The sequence below is a fragment of the Apteryx rowi genome, unplaced genomic scaffold, assembly GCF_003343035.1.
Source record: "Apteryx rowi isolate R43461 unplaced genomic scaffold, aptRow1 scaffold_266, whole genome shotgun sequence".
NCBI classification, from domain to species: Eukaryota; Metazoa; Chordata; class Aves; order Apterygiformes; family Apterygidae; genus Apteryx; species Apteryx rowi.
Window position 1 is genome coordinate 965,701 of NW_020449041.1, and position 19,114 is coordinate 984,814.

Genomic DNA, 19,114 nt, shown 5'->3' on the forward strand with positions numbered 1-19,114 from the left:
AGGGACTAAAGGAAGGATTTGTTTTCTTTTTCAAAGACAACTGAAAATGGCACATGGTTGAAAACTCTATAAAAAAAAAAAAATCACCACAGTTGGATAATATCCTAAGGCACTGAAGAAGAAAGATGGACAATGGACCTAATAAAGTTTAAAAGATGCTGATGGGTCAAACACACAGCTTAAAGATATTTGGTGAATCCTCACTTAAAACAAATGAATAAAAAAGATTAAAAAAAACAAAGGTTACCTGCCAAACACCTATACTTGCTGTGGGTTCTGCAAATGGACGCTTGTAAACTCTACACATTTTTAAGGCATCAGAATATATCTCTGTGATGTTGTTTAGCACTGCAAAGACAGCTGCCAATGGGTAGACGCACGAGAAAAGACTCACATAGCCAAACTGTAAGAACAACTCCAAGTAATCATCAAAAGTACCCTGAAAAACAGAGCAAAAATAAGAACACCTTTTACCTACATCAAAAACATATGAAGAAAAGCAGAATTAAGAATAGTCATATGCAAGCTTCCTCACCCCAAATTAGTTTTTTTGCGAGTGATTGGAGGCAGAAAACAAAAGATAACACCTCTAGTTAATTTGGGATTATTTAATTATCCTAAACCTCTTAGAAAATGGAGGCCAGGGTTTTTCCTTTTGTCTAATGCACTTTCTGCAATATTCACACTACTTGTCCTTATTATATGAAGTAGCTGTACAAACAGATTCATCTATTCAAGCTCCTGAGTATCTCAGTGAAACAGTTTTTGAAGGAACACTGCTGGACAGGAAAACAGCATCACACATTTAAACTGGCATAACATTCTCAGAATAGCAGTATGATGAGAAAAGTCCTAATATTTCAGACTGCCCATGAAAGACCTAACCAGAATGGTAGGTTGGTAGATAGGTGACTCTTTTCTGGTATTTCTGCTTGTTTATTTCAAAAAGGTAGATCAGAATTAGTTGTCCACTTGAAGGCTGGAATAATGGGATGCAGCACTGACATCTAAAAAGAATAATGAACGCCAACAAACCCACTATTTTGGCAAATCTGCAAAGCATCTATCACCTGATCTTTGAACCAAGAATGTGGGTACTTAACTGCTRAGTAAGTATACACATGTGGGTTATAAGACACATTTACATACTTGTTTCATACTATTAATAATAGTTCTCCCTGACTGCAGCAATTACTTACAAAAGTAATGAACAAAATTCATTTTTAAAGAAAAGGTGTTTGTTGAACAAAGGAATCGTAGATGTTTTTATGGCTGGTGAAATACCATCAATGAGTCAAAATGGGATCAAGCTATTTTGTGTTCCTCTAGGCCCACACATTTTCCTCTCTCTCAAAATGAAATATTAAAAATAAAGACTTGATTTTAATGAAGATTATTACAGAAACTACATAAAATTGGTTTGGGCTGTTTGTTTTGGGGGGTTTTTTGCTAACTTTTTTCTGATTCTTTCTGTTAACCTGTCTGCCACCTCCAGCATCTAGTGCTTTCTTCAGCAAACAAAGGCAGTAGAAGCCTGCAAGCTCAAAAATCAACACACAAAAGTTGGGAGCTGTCATTAGCTGCTTTCTACAGTCAGGCTCACTTTCAAATCGCATAATATAGCTGGGTCTGATAAACTGATCTGGAGGCTAGACCTTAAGAAGCTACTCAACCTTTAAAACCATTTAGATTTTTCCACAGAAATGTTTCGTATGAACTCTGAATTTTAGCTAGATCTTCCTTAAGGACATTTATGCAGCATCAGTCACTGGAGTGGCAGTCACATATTTGTCCCTGCTGTCACTTTCTCAGACATGCGCTGCAGGCAGGGAGCAAAGCTTCCCTTTCTGCTCCTCCTTCTGGAAACTGCAGGCTATTCCTACTGCTTCSTCATACTTATTTCTTTTCATTTCCTTGCCCAGTACATATTGTGACTCTCAACACAGCAGAGCATAGAAAGAACAGGAGTATTTATCTTTCCCCTACTCAATTTGTGGCATTTTATGCATGAAAAGAGGAGTCTGATACGATGTTAAGAACAAAATTCAAACTGTGCTATTATCAATCTCCTGTTCTCTCCTTCTCCCAGTATGAGAGCAGCATATAACAAACTATGGCAAGAAGGAAACAAAATAAAAGCAATTCAGGAAGAAAATGAACTAGGAGAGAAGCAGCAATAAAAAAAATAAATAAAAAAAAGACAACTACAGGATGAAGCTTTCACATCTTAAGCAGGGTTAAGGCCTAGAGACATTTGAGAAGCGGGGTAGAAAAAGGACAAATGTAAAAAAGAAAACTAAATGCTGAAGAGTAAGTAAAGGAAGGAAAAGAAAAAGGAAAGAGAAGAGACTGAAACAGAGAATTCTGTCAAGACGCCTGCAAATATTAGTTATTAAACATAGTCAAATGCTTCCCCCTTGTGACAGATATAATCCTAGAAATACTATTTCCTGCTGACAGCTCACTACTTGAGAACAAAACTGGGGTTTTATACTGTTCATTCACAAGCACAGAACAATTAAACTCTTCAGATTAAAAATAAAATAAAGGCCTTGAATACAAAATACCTTGAACTGAAACTGAGTYTAGAAGTGGATGCTTCCAAGGCCAAGTCATAACTCTACTGTTGACCTATTGTGTCCCTTCAAAAAATTATTCAGGGCACGACTATACAACAGGTGCAGACACATTTGATCTGGCTCTGCACAAGAAGCATGAGGCAACGTGACCCAAAGACACCACACACTGTATACACCAGCTCAGATTCAGAAGTCAGCTCGGGTCTAAGAGGCAGAGCTTATTAGGCCAGGTATAATCAACACCAAATGCCAATACGTAGCTTTTGGACATGTGCTGGTATATTTGCATGGTACAGTGCTGGACTGTGCAGATTTGCCAGCTCAGATAGACACTAACTTGGAGATTTCTGCTGTGTTCTCCATTGTGAGTTACAGACATGCTCTTTGTCTCTAAATCTGTTTCCTCTTGTATAAAATGTAAGAAGAATAAAAGTATTAATATTTGCACAATTTTTCAGCTGCAAAGGTAGTATTTCTTTTTCATCTTCCCATTTCATGGCACTTTATGCAGAAAGAGAGGAATCTGATTCGATGTTAAAAACAAATTTCAAACTGTGCTATTTGCTACCTTTTACATAAAAGGTACACTATTTACATATAATTCCTATTCTGTGAAAGTATAAATCACAGCATTAAAACTCTAATGACTATGCTTGCAGCATCTGAACAAGCAAGTCAGTCAGTTAGTCTGCRTGGCCTTAACATACACACTGATGTCCATTTTGTCAACTCCTATAGAAAAGCAAGAAATGAATTCCACACAGTCAGTTAAACACAATAAAAACACACAAAAATCCAAAACAAAATTCAAAATAATAAGTAGAGGGTGGAGGGATGATAATTTACTGAGAAATATATTTTCTGAGAGAAATTATCAGTGTTAATAGGACAATGTAATTATGTCCTAAAATTTTGTGGATCACGACAAGGAGGAAACTAAACTTATAGCTGCTAAGTCTTAAAAACAACAAAGGCAAGACTTCTCAATTTTATGCTGCCTGGTTTGCTGTGAGTTAACGGGTAGGAGGTTGTCCGGAATGCAAGCAGGAAGGGGATGGATGCCTAGTCTGTAGTTTCAAGAAGCCAGAGCTTCAAGCAGTAACACTGGCTTAAAGAGTTTGTCTCTTCTGCCGTTCCCTTTGCCAGCCCCGCACGAGAGTGCCCCACTCTATCAGGCTGCAGTTCCACTGATAACTTAAAATTATCAGCACTGCAAAAAACAAACTAAATCAGAAATAGTCCCCTCTTCCCCATGCCAGGTGATTCATTCCTTGTCCCTTGGAGACTCAAGGGCATATGTTACACATATACTTCTTTCAGGTATAATGCTGGTTTAGGTTCAGCTGTTCATTCCCAGTATCCTGATCCAGTGCACCTCATAGCTGTACAAACAATCCTAACAGCAAAAGAGTGATGAAGCTGGAAATAAGCTGCCAGGCCAGACAACAGACAAATACTTATTTAGGCTGCAGTGGCTCATGCCCCTATCAACTACAGCCCAGAAAACTGTTCACTTTTTTTAAACGTTAGATTTCTGTTGCCTTAGTGAAGATTAAGATGACTGTCAGGTCTAGCACAAGAGAGGGCCAGAAACATAGCTGGGACCATGAGGACAAAACTGCAGAAGCCAGCAAACACAGTAGTTCAGGCTGCCCCAGAACTGCAGCCTCAGTTGTGACAGTACAAACATCTGCGGGACTGAGCCAGAAAGTCAAATTTAATCAGGGAATAAGTATTCTCTACACACATGCTAAAGGGAGGCACAAAAGCAGAAACTGCTGATAGACAGAGTGACAACCAAAACTGTGCACTTGGAGAAAACAGGCCTACCTAAGTCTTTGGGTAGAACAAGCATGCAGGAACACTTCTGTTTAAAAACCTTCCTTTCATTCTTTGTCTTACTCTTACTATTAGGATTAAAAATATTTTTAAAAATAATAACTGGCAGAAACATGATAATTAATAATGATGGACTGTTACAAGCATACTGGAAGATGTCAGGCATGCATCTTCTACAGACATACAGTAACTGAGGGCATGGTGACAAATACTTCCTCCCATCCGCCTCAACTATAATGCAATTATAAGCAGTCCCCATTCCTTTTCCTTACATCCTTCTCATCGACTTGTTTTCATCCACATGTTAGAAACAGCTGGCTTATTTCTGCAGTTACTTTTCAGTTGGATTAGTTCCCTGATCTGATTCACTGAACCTCTGCATCAATAGTGTATAGCACAAACAAAAGGCAGCACAAGCATAGGAGTAAGAGCTCAAGGAAAGAAAATGTCTAAACTAGCACTGCCACCACAAAAAAGTCTRAAGAACTATGGCTTCTGCTTCCAGGAGAAATAAAGAATAAAAAAGCTAGATGATTTTTGAGAAATGCAGGTAGGAATACTGATAGGAATGTAAGTTTTTAATTTTAATAGTGTCCTGACTAGCATATACCTCTTAGTAAAACAGAATATATTTTGTTTCACRGAAGTCTGTAAATGTTCATACATTAGGGAAAGGAAACCCTTAARCCTCCCAACCTTGCTGAGCCTGGCAAGCACCACAGTTGGCATTTGGGAGATGTAACAAAGAAATTTAATTATGAAGTAATGAATCACAAGGTCCCACCCCTAAGAGAATGGGGCTTTCACTTGCAAGAGATAATTTTGGCACTAGAAGGGGTCTCCAGAAGAGTAGCTTACCCCAAAGAACTGACAGAAGTGATGAAACATTTCAGAAGGAAAAATTGCTATCATACTTTATAATGAGAAGCAAACAATTCCTTATTGTGTTCTGCTCTTTGTTTCTAAAGAGCTTATTATGACTACTGCCCAAAACCCAAAGCGTTCTCATCATATATTCAAATTCCCTTCAAAAATATAATAGCTTTTTCTACTCCAAAGCACCACACTGCAGTCACCTAGAATTAACCTGAGGCTACTTTTCAGCAGCCTACAATCTAACAACCTATACTGTAACAACACATATGCAACGTACAAAATAAGTGCCCATTTCCTTTTCCAAGCTGACTTGCTCAACTAATGAAAGGTCCGTATCTGTTTTCTGAGAAAACATTTTTTTCTTCATCCTCTTCTTATGCCTCTTTTGTAGCCAGTAAGGAAGGAAGGCTTCTGCAAACTGATTAAGGATCTGTGAAGTTATCAGCAAAGTGGCCAAGCTCTTAAAAGAAAAAAGAAAAAAAAWTTTTAACACATCTGTGATAAACCAGCATCATTTAAAATTCTGTGCATTTCAATAATGCTGTAAGTGGTTATAGTATGACAAAAGCAGACCAGCCTACCAAAACTAGCAATAGCATACAATAAGAATAGCTGCTCTAGTTCCCATTCTTTGCTATGTTCTGACAAGGGTAAAATAGGAGTTAGATGCCTAAAAATTCTGTGAATCTGGTTTTCTAGTTTCTACAAAGTTCAGTGAAGGGTAAAGGTGCACACACACCAACAGTAACAACAGAATTACACAAGGAGCTTAACGGTCTCTAAAGCAAGAGAAATTAAGTCTCTTCAAACAAAGGAATAATCACTGTCTAGAACCTTGGAAAGTATATGGGAAAATGGAGGGGATTATTTGTACCTCCAAAAGTCTGAGAATCCACCAGCATGTCATCAAAAATTAAGACAAAATTATTTGAGACAGTATGTAGCATGGTACAGAATTGCCATTTTTTAAAGGAAATGAGAAGTAAAAAGCAACTTTTTAGGTTTCTTAGGAGGAAAGGATGCTCCTTGGGAAGTATAAAGCAAAAATTTTAAACAACTTCTTTCGATATCTTTTCCTCTTGCTTTTTACCATAAAGTACAGGCAATTTCATGTCTGGTTGAGAGCTGCTTTGCTGGTGATCTCTTTAGGAACAAGGATCTTGGGCTACAGTTCTTGTGGCTTTGCTCATTTATATTTAGAACAAAAATATTTTTCTTCTACCTGATTTTCATGCATTTGAGTTAAAAGATGTTAACAACAGAAAGCTGATATTAAATACTGACTGCAAATTATTTTTCCTCTTCTTTATTCTCAACTCCTCATTGTAGTCATAAATTTAATCAGTGTCTCAGGAAGAACATCACAGAGAAAATTTTTTAATATAAAAAGAAAGAATGGGGAAATGAAAAATTTCCAGCTTCATTTCTGTAAGGGAATAATCAATTAATTTGAAAACAATTCCTCATTTATAAGGAGGGAAAGAATTGTTCTACATTGTTGTGTTATGCTTCTGCAACTGTGCAAAAGGAACTGAAATACGGAAACTGGATTTTAAGAAAATATTAGCATGACAATGAATATATCATACATATTTAGAAAAACAAGTGAAAAATCAAGTCCTAAAACTTCAATCAATCCTTTAGTTTCCTAGATGCACCAATGTTCTTAGATGTTCTTGGAACTCACCTGTCTCAAAAGCTTCATGTCAAACAGCACAAAAGCAATGTAGAAGAGAGATGCAAAACAATTTAAGAAGTTGAACTGAAAATAAAAATATTTGTTATTACTACTCAAGCAAAAGTCCACAGTCTGAGAACAAATGCAGAATATCATCTAACTTAACAGTTACTTTGACTAAATAGCTTCTATGCAAATATAAATTGTCCATTAAAAATTTCTTTACCATTTTTAAAACTTAGGTTAGAAAAATCTCATTTTTGATATTTATCCTGTTCATATTTTCAGTAGGTAGGCTTAATGCTTTCCTGAACCAGGGTCTACAAGTAAAGGGAACTACATTTCAATTATGAAATGTGGACGTTAAAAATACCTGTCACCACCTGCTTAACATCTTTTGGTAGTTTCCGCATAAGCAATGCGGTAAAAGGGACACATTTTAGTCTTAAGTTTTTTTCAAGGAAATACTTTATCAAAACATATTTGCTGTATGATACATCTTTTAATACGTACAACTGTCTCCCAACATATGTTAGTTGTACTTTATGTTTATTCACTTCAAGAGGTTTCATGACTAAGAGAAACATTCTCTACTTTTAAATATCACAGAAGATACCCAAAAATCAGAATCAAGCTCTGAAGTGGGAGAAAACTTTTCCTACTTGCTAGCAGTGTTGAGGCTCCTTTTCTGGAGCTTATGGACAACAAAGATACTATTGTTGAGTGCAGAGAACTGCTCGTGTAGAGCCAAAATGAAAAATCAGGGCTTACATTTGACATTTTATAATTTGTTTAAATTATTTTATATAAATTTCCTATGGGAAAAAGAAATGGTGCTAATTTTTCAGAAAGGCAAGTGGAAACAAAGGTATAAACAAAACATAGAAGAGCTTTACCTCTAGAGGTTACCAGTAATAACAGGTTCATCAAGCAGATAATTTTCTAAATAAGACATTTCAAAATTTTCCCAGAAAAGCAAGCTTTGGGAGTTGAGGAAAAAAGGGAAACAAACAAACAAACAAAGTATTTGAAAAGAGAGTTAAACAATCTTTCCAAAAAGGACAGAGAAGATAGTCTCCAAATCAGCCAATCTTTACAACTGCTTCTACCAAACATCTTATATGAGAACTCAGGATTTACAATACAGTTCCTTAGTTAGTTGCAACTGGATAGACACCTAAAACAGCAACCAYATATATACACACACATATGCGCACACACACAAGCAACTTACTCAGAGCCACAAAGTAAACAGATCTCTATATGCTATAAATTACATAGCTGCAGATTGAGGGACATGTATATCCAGCCTCCTCTCACTGGTTGTCTGAATGTTAATACAGGTGAAAGTTAATGCATGAACTTTTTACAATATAGTTCCCATAAAATCTTGTAAAAAAAAATGAAAGGAATAGTTCCTATTTGAAGCCAGGATCACATCAGTTAACAGAAAAACTTACATACCCAGATTCCTAATGAAAGAATCTCAACTTACAACATCAGAAGAAAACAAACAAATAAACAAAAAAAAAACAACTCCCCACTATAAAGAGAGATGTCTAGAACAGTCCAAAAGTTACTGTAAGTGCAACAGAAATTCAATTTACTCTGATTTTTATGCTAGTATTTCGGGTTACACAAAACTGTAGATCAGAGAGGGAATGCTAGGAAAGCGTTAATTCAACACGCCACAAGTCCTTATTTTAAATAATCTTTAAAAGCTGCTTATACTATATACTTACTACTAAAACCTTCAGAATTAAGTGATTCTGATATGAAGACTCCAGCCTGTGATTTTCTAAAATATCAACAAAATTATTAATTAGTAAACAGCAAAAGCACATATCATATATTAGACACCAAGTTATACAAAAAAGCAAACAGGCATTTTTCCTCTATCTAGAAACTATTTAAGTAATAGTTTATAGGGAATTGTTCCCACAACATTTCATGGGGAAAAGAATTTATGCTGTACCAGTACCTCACTCAACCTGTCAAGTGCATCTGATACACAATACTGACATACAATTTTTGGCTACAGCTCTAGTGTTTTTCCTACTGCAAAGGCTTTCCCTTTTACAACATCTTTCTTACTCAGGACACCTGTTTTATAACACAAAAACATTCAACTGGTCTTAGCACTTAATAAATTGTGCCTAGTCATTGATTTTTCTTTGGCTGAAACCAAATACAAAACTAATCAGAACACATTATGAAAAATAACAATACAGGATCTGATTCAAACCCCATAAAAGTTTACAGAAATATTCCCATTCATTTCCAAGGACTTTAGATGAGACCCTTAAGTCTCAAAGCAAGACTAAATCATATAAACTTCAACAGATGTGCTACTCATTATAAAATTAAGATCTTCAGTTCATTCAAGATAAACTGTCAGGAGCTGAGGTTATTGTGGGGGGAGGAAGAGGAATGGGAAGTGAATGGGAGGTGATTTGCTATTTCCTTCCACTATTTTGTCAGATCACACCTTTAAAGCCCTGGCTAAACAGTAACTGAATGAGAAGGCAGCATATTAACATCAGCTTTGTCAACGGGGCTGAAAAAGAGAGATTGTTACCTACTAATCTTGTTCAGGACAGAACAGCAGAGTTCATCTCTGAAAAAGAGATGAAGTTGGGCCTGACACATGGAAGATGCACTCAAGAGGCTGAATGGGATTTATATGTTTAGCTTTCACTTAATGATAGCTTCTCATAATAAATGGGTGCAAGAGGTATGCTTAAAAACACCCTGACCTTTCAAATCCAAAAACCAAGTCAGTGATTCTATGAGCATTTCTTCAGTAGCAACAGTGACATCAGCAAACYCTGCAACTCCTCCAGTCACCTGCTCCTATAACAAGATTGTTTCCTATGCTTTACCAGTTTAGCTGTTTAAGCCAGATTTTAGCTGAAAATAGGCCAGGTAGGAGGAGATGGCAGGCAGCCAGATGAGCTCTTCAAACTGTTCATAGCATGGAAGCGTAAACACACTGGATAGCACAGAAGAACAAGCTGTCAGTGCACGGAGCTGCATAAATACCATTGCTGCTGAACATGTAACAGCAGTTTAAGATAAAAAACAAACAAACAAACAAACAAACAGAGTGTTCTAGTGCATGATGGCCTAATGATAGCTAGATGCTCAGCCAAAAAAGTAACAGCAGTTTCACCCTACACAGGCCCAAAAGAACATAATCGCAATCTGCCTCTCTCCTCAACTTGATCAAAACCAAAGTCAGCTGGTAGACTTGTTAACTTGTTGCAAAGTGTGACAAACTGCCTGTGTTTTGCCGTTAACCTTACATCGCAGGTGCCCAAAGGCTCTCAGGCCCTGGGGTGTGCTTACAAGGACAGTGGAATGCCACACAGAGCAACAAGTAGAGAGTATGCAGACATTTAAACCAATTTGACTGCTTTCCACTGCCAGCAGTGGAAAAAGCCTCTCATTTTCTTCCTGCCAACACTTCTTTCCTCATATCTCCTGCTCTCAAGCTTGCACATCTCCTGTTGTAGCTCTAGCATTTGTCAAACATTTCTATGAGCAAATCCAAATTATTAACCCAAGAGAAAATTCTTTCCCTTTCTTACCCCACTCTCCCCCAAATAATTTTTCTCAAGGTAAGCATGACTCACAGAAGAGTCCAACAAACATTAGGGCCAATAATAAGCTAGAAGCATGCAGCGAGGAACAAGGAAGGGAAGAAAAGAAGGAAGGAACTTTAAAATGGGACCTCTCCTTGTCAGTGAGGGCAAAATGTTAAATCAGCTCATTTTTGTGGGTGAAACCACAGCCAGAGCAATCTCAGGTGTCAGAATCAGTATAGGCATTCTATCACAATGCTCCTACCAAGTTATTAAGCAATAAAATAGAGGCTAACTGCCTTTGGTAGGACACCACATTAACAGGACTACCATTTTGGATATCCCAAGCTAACTTGGTTACCTGTTCAAGGCATTTCAGTCTGCCTGATAAGCACAACTTGGCATTTTGCATAAAGGCTTTTCCTTGCAGTATAGTAAAAGAAATGAAAGAAGGCAGTCAATTGAAACCTACATATGACTTTACAAGTTAATGTTAAAATAATAACCTTTGGACAGTCATAAACAAATCAAGAACTTGCTTCCTTTTACTACGGCTGCTGTCAAGTTCAACTTGCTGAGCAAATCACTTTGGCATGCATAAATAATCCCTGCTTCAAAACTTCTTTTCATTTTGCCTTCTCTGCTTATCTCCCTTTTGCTTAATCTTTCTTAGGTTAATTTTCTGGGTCTCCATCTTCAATAATCTGGATTTCACTCTGTAAGCATATGCCATACTGAGCTATACAAACCATTTAAATGCCCATTAGCTTCATCTGTTAACTCAGTCTGAAATTGAGTGTGCATGCCCATAGAAGTGCTAAGATTCAAAATAAGCACTAACATTTCACTATGGCTATGCTTGATTACAAAACATAAGGCCCAATTTGTTATATATAAATCATGTGCACAGAGAAAAAAGGCAATCTGTTACAACWTTCCTCTTCTTGGGGTGCCCAGTGGAAAATCTTTTGATAGGGATGTGACATCTTGGTCTTTGTTATATGTATCATATACACACACACACACCCTCATATAACAATTTAATGATGTTTTTAGATTTTGTGCTATTATCTTAGTGTCTCTGTCCTCTGTACAGTTATATCAATAGACTAAGATGTACTCATCAAATCCAGATTGTGGTTTCACAACATTCTGGATGTGAGCTGTCAGGACAGTCCCTCTTACCATCCAGCTCTGAATTCCCATCCTCATGTTCTAACCTCTTCCCTTCTGTCAATGCTATGGCTAATAGAGCCACACACAAAGCAAAATCAGGGAAGGTGGACTTCTGCATCAGAGGCAGAGAGAGGCTGAGGAGGAAGGCAGGATCACCCCTCTTGTTGGCAGCCTAGACTCGAATCAAATTAAATCAAACATGAAACTGCAGCCTCAGAACACTGGAAATAAGAAATGTAAGTTAAAATGTCCCTCTTTTACCCCATTCCAGTGAACAAGAACTCACATGTATTCTACACATGTATACATAATGTATTCTACTAAGACATAAATCCTAAATATTTGGGATTCTAAATATTCATGCAAACGGAAGAAGAATAAACGAGTTTCTTACCCCATGATGTTAAGAATTCAGCAGCATACCGATAGATACGGTTCATAATTTCAATCACAACAGCATAGATGATGCTGGGCACAAACAGCATCAAGCTGCTGAAGTTAGATTCATTCTCCTGATGATAATCCAGAGCCCACTGTTCCAAGTCAAAGTAAATCATCATGACATACAGGGAGAAGTAGAGGCAAAGGCACACAAATGGCAAGGACACCAGATAAATTCGTATCTGTCTTCTAATACTGGAGTACACTGGTTCCTCCCTCCCGGTGACAGGATTAATACCCAGAACACCATGGAATCCTGGTCTTGGTTCTTCAAACTGCCGCTTCATCAACAGGGTCCCCCAACGGTATGTCATCACCGCGCAAAACCGCTTCCAAACTTCCAGGATCACAGTGGACCAGAGTAGATTGAACGTGGCAAACATCACATATTTATCATAGTCTTCCCATGCAAACACATAATAAGGAATCCCAATGACAGCCATTGGAATCAAAGCAAACGTGAAGTATTCTAAGAAGCCAAAGTAGAGAGTAATGGTTTCACCAAAGTAGCAGCGTATTTCATCTGCAGAGAAAACAAATCAATTAAGCCTACACTTAACATAGATGTATGTATAATATCAAACTTGACTCTACATGAAGCCCATGGCTCAAATTTCAGTTTTCTAAATATGACAACCAATATTATTGCTTTTTTGTTCCTCCTTCTCCCGTGTTCCAAAAACCCAGAAGAGTTATTTAAATTAAATGTGCRTGCACGCATGTGTGCGTGCCTGCATATGTGTGTGTGTGTGTGTATACAGACATATACATACATACACACACACGCAAATGGTGGTAGAGAAGTCAAATATCTCAATACCTGCAATACCAGCACCAAATATCCAGAGAAAAAAACATTAGTGTTCTTGAAAACAGAATCTATTAATGAATAGATAGATAGAAACCAAACTTTAAGAGGGAATAACTGACTTTGGAAGCTTCTCATTGTTGTAAGTAGACCTGGGAATCAAATTTTTTCTCAGTTTGTTCAGGGCTAAAAGGACTAATTATGCTTTGCCAGCACTCAATGGAAGAGATGGAAATRTATATAGAAATCTGAAATCAGGAACATGTCAGCACACCCAGGCTGAGACATTCTCTTCTAGTAGACGACTGATAATGAAATGCATACTTGCTGTGCTCACCCAGGTTGTCTGCTCAGGTATTCTCAAGACTTGGAAAGCGCACTACTAATGGATATATCTTATGATGGATTCATTATTTCTAAGGAAGAATTTTACTACTAAAAAGCTAGAGGAGTATTAGCCATCATTATCTAGAAATGACACCACATAAAACATAGGAATGCCTAGCAAACCAAAATGCAGAATGTTGAAATCTATTTACCTTTGCCTCCTTGGAAGACCAGATACTTTATGCTTGTAGGCTGCTGCTGTATATTCACCAATGTAATAAACAGCCATGGCATGATGACCTCTGAATTGACACTACTAGTATTCTCCACAAAATGCTAGCACATAAAAGCTTGTGTGTAATACTAGAATATTCTTATGGTAAAATGTGGTTTGCAAAACACTGCAGTAGAAGTTCATAATTGCCAATCCATTAAGTCTCTGAAGGCAAGATGGAAAGGCAAACAGAAAGAAGAATCAGCATTCCAACATCCCTCTCAATTAATCGAAGATTTACTTTCAAATAAGTTATATGTTGGCCATTAGCATCATTTCACACTCCAAAGGCACAAGAGGAAAGAGATCCCTAAATCAGTGCATGTGTAACAGGGTTCCTGTGATTTACTTTGAAATTTCATGTGTATTCAATACCAGTCAAATAAACTCTCCTGTATAAACAAGAGACAGGCTGTAACCAAATACTCTCAAGGCAGGGCATTACTGAGCCAGACCTTTAACTTTCTATAGTTTAGGAAAAGGCCTCAAGTAACTGATGGACCAAGAGATTAAAAATCAGGCAAACTCCCAAATCTTTCTTATTTTTAGGTAAAGTGTACAATTTTAGAATCCAGAACTTAACTCTTTGCATTGCCRGACTAAAACTCATTTTCATTTTAAGCTTATTTAGTATGTAAAAAACACTCAAGTGAATGTGACAGACAGTAATACGCAGCCTTCATAAAGGCAATGAATCTAACTCAAATAGTTGTAAACACATTCTTGATAGGCCTACAAATCAAAATAATTTTGGGAACCCCAAACATTGCTGAACTTTTCTGCCAAGGGTCAGTTTGAAAATATAGTCCTATCTTGATCCATTACTGCCTTGCTGATGGGAAGAAGATTCTGTTATGTGCAGATTGTTCCTAAAACAGAAGCTTACAGACACTCAATCTGCAGACTCTGAGCCACCAACTTCACAAGTCTTGAACTGCTTCAGGGAATCACCCCAGGAATGCTGAGGGAGAGAAAACCTGCCTCACTGAGACAGACCAGCGAAACCCTATAAAGGAAGAAGACTCAGAGGAGATTGGCAAGAGCAATGTGCCCATGAAGCTCAGGGAAGAGTGGAGGGAGTGACTGGCCACAGCTGGTGCAAGGAAARCTGAATTTATCTCAACACAAAGGGGACCAGAGGGTRGCCTTTGTCTTAGATAAACGGCTATACCAGTTGAGTGGCTCAACTGTTGTGTAAATGTTTTTCCCTGAGTTAATCAAAAGAGTGTGAATGTCTTACTGAGTTAGCCAGACCGGAATGGGGGGAGAATAGACATAGCTCAGTCAGACGTATAGTATAAAAACTGAACAACTAACAAATGAACTTTGAAGAGAGCAGTGGGTTAGAGCTGACTTCAACCCACATATTCCTTCCCAGGGACTGGGGACACCCAGCATTGTGACAGTGAGCATATTATAGAGACTGGTAAAGAGAATCACATTTGTATTATGATTCTACTGTATATTGCAAATGTTATATTCTGCTAAGTGCAACTTACACTTATATTTGTATCACTCCACTAAATCAAAATCCTGGGTAACATCAAATATTTTCAAATAATTAAATCAGATATTGAACATTACACCCTCCAMATGTGGAATATCTAAAAGAACCTGGTCACTACAGGACTCTGACATTCACTAGTAAAGGAGAAGAGCAATGGGTTAACTTCAGGAAGCCTTTCAACTTTGAAGACTGCATCTTCCCTGCTTCCCTCCACGATGCTTAAGATACAAGAAAGACTCAATGCTATGAGAGATGATCACACTGCAGATGGTAAGACTTTGAATTGCTCCCCAAAAGCTTGGAAACTATGACTACAGACCTATATGGCATAGAATTCCTATAGCCACAAGGAAAAAAAAAAAAAAAAACACTGAGAATCAATAGACAACAGCCTGTACATCCAGTGCTTCTCTCCAGAAGATCTGCATTGTCATTACAGCAAAAGATTATCCCATAGTCACTGAAGTTCAGCTATCTTAGAATCAAAGAGAATTTGATGAGACCTCAACTCTGCACATCAACATATCTGGAACTGTCAATGTTTCCTTAACCAGAATCTAAGCTGTCCTGTTGGTTCCAAGATCAGTAACAGCAAGGCTAGGTGAAATAAAAACTTTGGCTCACGATGCCCAATAAAGCAACTTGCTGCAGAAAGGTGATATTAGCAGAGGTGAGCTGCAATCAATAAGCTGATGTGACAAGGTGTACTCTTAGCGAAACTACAGGCAACGGACTTCRTGGTACAATTCTTACCTTCCACACAGGAGTGTCACTTCTATAGTGGCTAGGTGCTGGAGTAGAAGTTGGAAGGGCTTTTGGCCTTCTCATAGAAGCTGAACAGAAAAATTCTCCAGCTTCAAACCTTGCACTTTATTTGTAGTGGAGTAAGTGTTCACATACCTAAAGGTTGATAGCCAATTTTGACTCGACCATACCAGGTATGCCRGAGCTTTTTCAATTCTTCTTGGTCATGCAGTGGAAAAATCTGAACTAGGATACCATTGGTCAATAATCTTCTCACTAGAAGAAAATAGTAATTAAAAAAAGAAAAAAAGTACCTAGTACTCCTCTAAAGCACAACAAAATTGATATGCATGCAAATGGATTACATTGCATACTTAGCATGCCTACAGTTCAAGCCTACAATTCCTTTGAAATAAATTAATTGAGCATTTAAATCTTCAAAGCACATAAAATGCTTGCATGTTAGTTAAACATTATCTATTATAGAGAGCATGAGCCCTAACTCTTCCTACAAAGACTATGTTGAAGTGCTGTGCACAGGAAGAGAAAGAGTAGTCTGTATACATCTATTAACTATGCCACAAGCTGGCAGTATAATCAGTTGCAGCCTGAATAACAAGAAGTGCTACAGGTCAAAACTCAAATGCCATGTATAGCTATGTGGGGAAACTTTCATACCACTTATTGTTAGGTCTGGCTATTTCATTTGAACAAAGAAAGCCACACCAAATTAAAATAAAATAGCAAAAACAAAACAAAAAACAAATTGAAAACACCATTACTATATTTATTATGGGACACTAAAAACATTCTGAATGATCAATTTATACAAATTCATAAGTTTATAATGTATCCCCACTGCAAACAAACCAAATACTCTACAACTTGTATTTAGCTTTAGTTAGCAATACTATCTATGTTGACAAACTATTAACAAACTGCTCTTGAAGTAACAACTGTGGAAATATTGAAAAGAAAATAAATTCAAGAATAGGAGAGGAGAGGCATTAGAAGTTAGAGGATACTTTTTTTCCATTTCTCATAGCCATCCACTTGACACATGTAGAAAAATGCCTACCTATATAAAAAGCTAACAATGCAAACCCATCTGACATTTCTATTTATATACATTTCTTGAATCACTGATACACACAGATCTTCTTGCTTAGGCAACTAACACTAATGAATTAAAACACTGTTATTAAAAGGACATACAGATATTAAGTGATAAACTGACTCCTAGGAAACTGTGACATCTGTGCCAATGGACTATTCCAGCTACCCTAAAAATAGCACTAGCTGTCAAACAGAAGAGCTCTCAAATCAAAGATGAGGATAAACAAAATCAAGCGAATGAAATCAAATTTCCTTCATATTGTGAAATCGGTGGCTCTGAAACACTATTACTGATTCCAATACTTTTATAAGGAGACAATCCAAATATACCATTATCTAATATAAACATCACCAAATAGGATGGTTCATGGCATGCTCCTTCCAAACTCAGCAGATCACAAATCTGCCCCTGAGACAATAAATATAGTTCACACTATTAGAATTCTTACTCCAAAAAGAAGCAAGTACAAGTTGTTATCTACTCATAGAAAAAGTAAATACTTAGTCATGAGCGGAAATACTTTTATTTCAGCTATATCTTGTGGCTTTCCCACTTGTTAAAGAAATTTATTTCTTTACACAAATATTTGTGTACTACTTATAAAAATAATGGATGACATCAATATACATGAAAATTATATGCAACTGAAAAGAATCTAAGAACAGAGTCAGTCTCAGAAAAACTCAGGTTGGAATGACCCTCTGTAAGTCACCTGGTCCAACCCCTGCTCAAAGGAGGTCCAACTTGTATCAGGCTGCTCAGGGCCTTGTCCAGTCAAGATCTGAATATCTCTGAGGACAGAACTTCCACAATTTCTCTAAGCCCCTGTTCCAATGTTTGATGACCCTCACTGTGAAAAACAGTTTCTTAGTGCTATTTGGAATTTCTCTTGTTAAAACATAAGTCCATCGCCTCCTATCACTGTGCACAGCTCCAAGAAGAGAAAACAAAGTTGATTAATATTAGTGTGACTTTAAAGTCTGAAGGATTTCTCTTCACTGSAGGGAAATATTAAATTCTTTTCACCATGAACAATGTCATAAGTCAAGGAAGTGAGTTACAGACAAACTACATTACTTACCAATTGATTTTCCTGGATATAGTTTTGCCTGAGGATATCCAGGGATGATTTTTTCATCTTTAGCTCTCAAATTTTCAAGTTCATGTTTGATGATATACTGACATTCTGCCATTGTAAGGAAATTGTGATTATCTTCTAAATAAATAAAAAAAAAAGTATGAAATTTTGTGGCATAGTAAGACAACCCCRGCATCAAATAGCTACCGAAAATAACCAGAATCAGAAAAAAAATTACTACATTACACAATTACAGYCAACCAACATTTGCTAGAAAAACCTCCACAATTTAAAATAGACATATTAAGAAAAAGTTTTCACTAACTGACTCGTTGCATGTTTGACTCCACAGGTGAATTAAGGGAACATGTCACTCGAGACAAAGGTGCCCTTGAACTACAGTTGCTGGAGGCTGGGAGAGTACACTAGGAAGTACTATGTACTCTTGCCCTGTTGCTTAGGTACCCGTTATTTGCCACTCTCAGAAGATCTGCAGATCCCTTTCTGCCATACAGTTTCTGAAGTATTTTGATAACTAAAAACAACAGTAAGATGTCAGCACAAATCCGCTTTCTGGTAAGCATTTCACACCTACTACCACAGTACAGAAATATTGTTCTCTACTGCCTAGAAAACATAATGATAGGCACTTGAGACAATTAGTTGTGATAAAAATATATAAACAAGGTGAAACAATAAGAAACCTTAAAAAAAAATCCCAAATTTTAAAGAGCTACAGCAACAACCCTATCAGAAATTTATTGTCAAGGAAGCAGAGCCTAGTTTCCTTGAGATAACAGACCATTGATTTTTTCTTCATCCACTAGGAATAAGAAACTATACAGATGGTCCTAAATACACTAAGTAACGAAGTAATAAACAGCAACAGTTCTCTAACACAGAGAATAGGAAAACAGTATTATTTAATTTGGGGAACTAGAAATATTAGTAAGAAAAAACAGGCCACAGGGTTTCACTTTGCAGAAGACACATGTATTGTTTCATCTAATCTAGGTCAATTATTCATCCTCTGATCAGGTAACATTAAGCAGTCAGTGAAAACCAGCTACCTGAACCAATCTGGAC

The 19,114-nt window shown here is 37.1% G+C and overlaps 1 protein-coding gene across 1 annotated transcript in view; it reads right to left on the reverse strand.

Annotated features, from left to right (window-relative positions):
- ANO10 (anoctamin 10) overlaps positions 1–19,114 on the reverse strand; it is a 133,696-nt gene that overhangs the window by 108,147 nt on the left and 6,435 nt on the right. The window contains exons 4-10 of the mRNA XM_026068020.1: positions 18,032–18,166; positions 15,990–16,109; positions 12,127–12,696; positions 8,715–8,770; positions 6,982–7,056; positions 5,572–5,754; positions 248–439 (exon numbers count right to left, since the gene is read on the reverse strand). Of these exons, the coding sequence (XP_025923805.1) occupies positions 248–439; positions 5,572–5,754; positions 6,982–7,056; positions 8,715–8,770; positions 12,127–12,696; positions 15,990–16,109; positions 18,032–18,166 (1,331 nt within the window). The remainder of the gene's footprint in view (positions 1–247; positions 440–5,571; positions 5,755–6,981; positions 7,057–8,714; positions 8,771–12,126; positions 12,697–15,989; positions 16,110–18,031; positions 18,167–19,114) is intronic.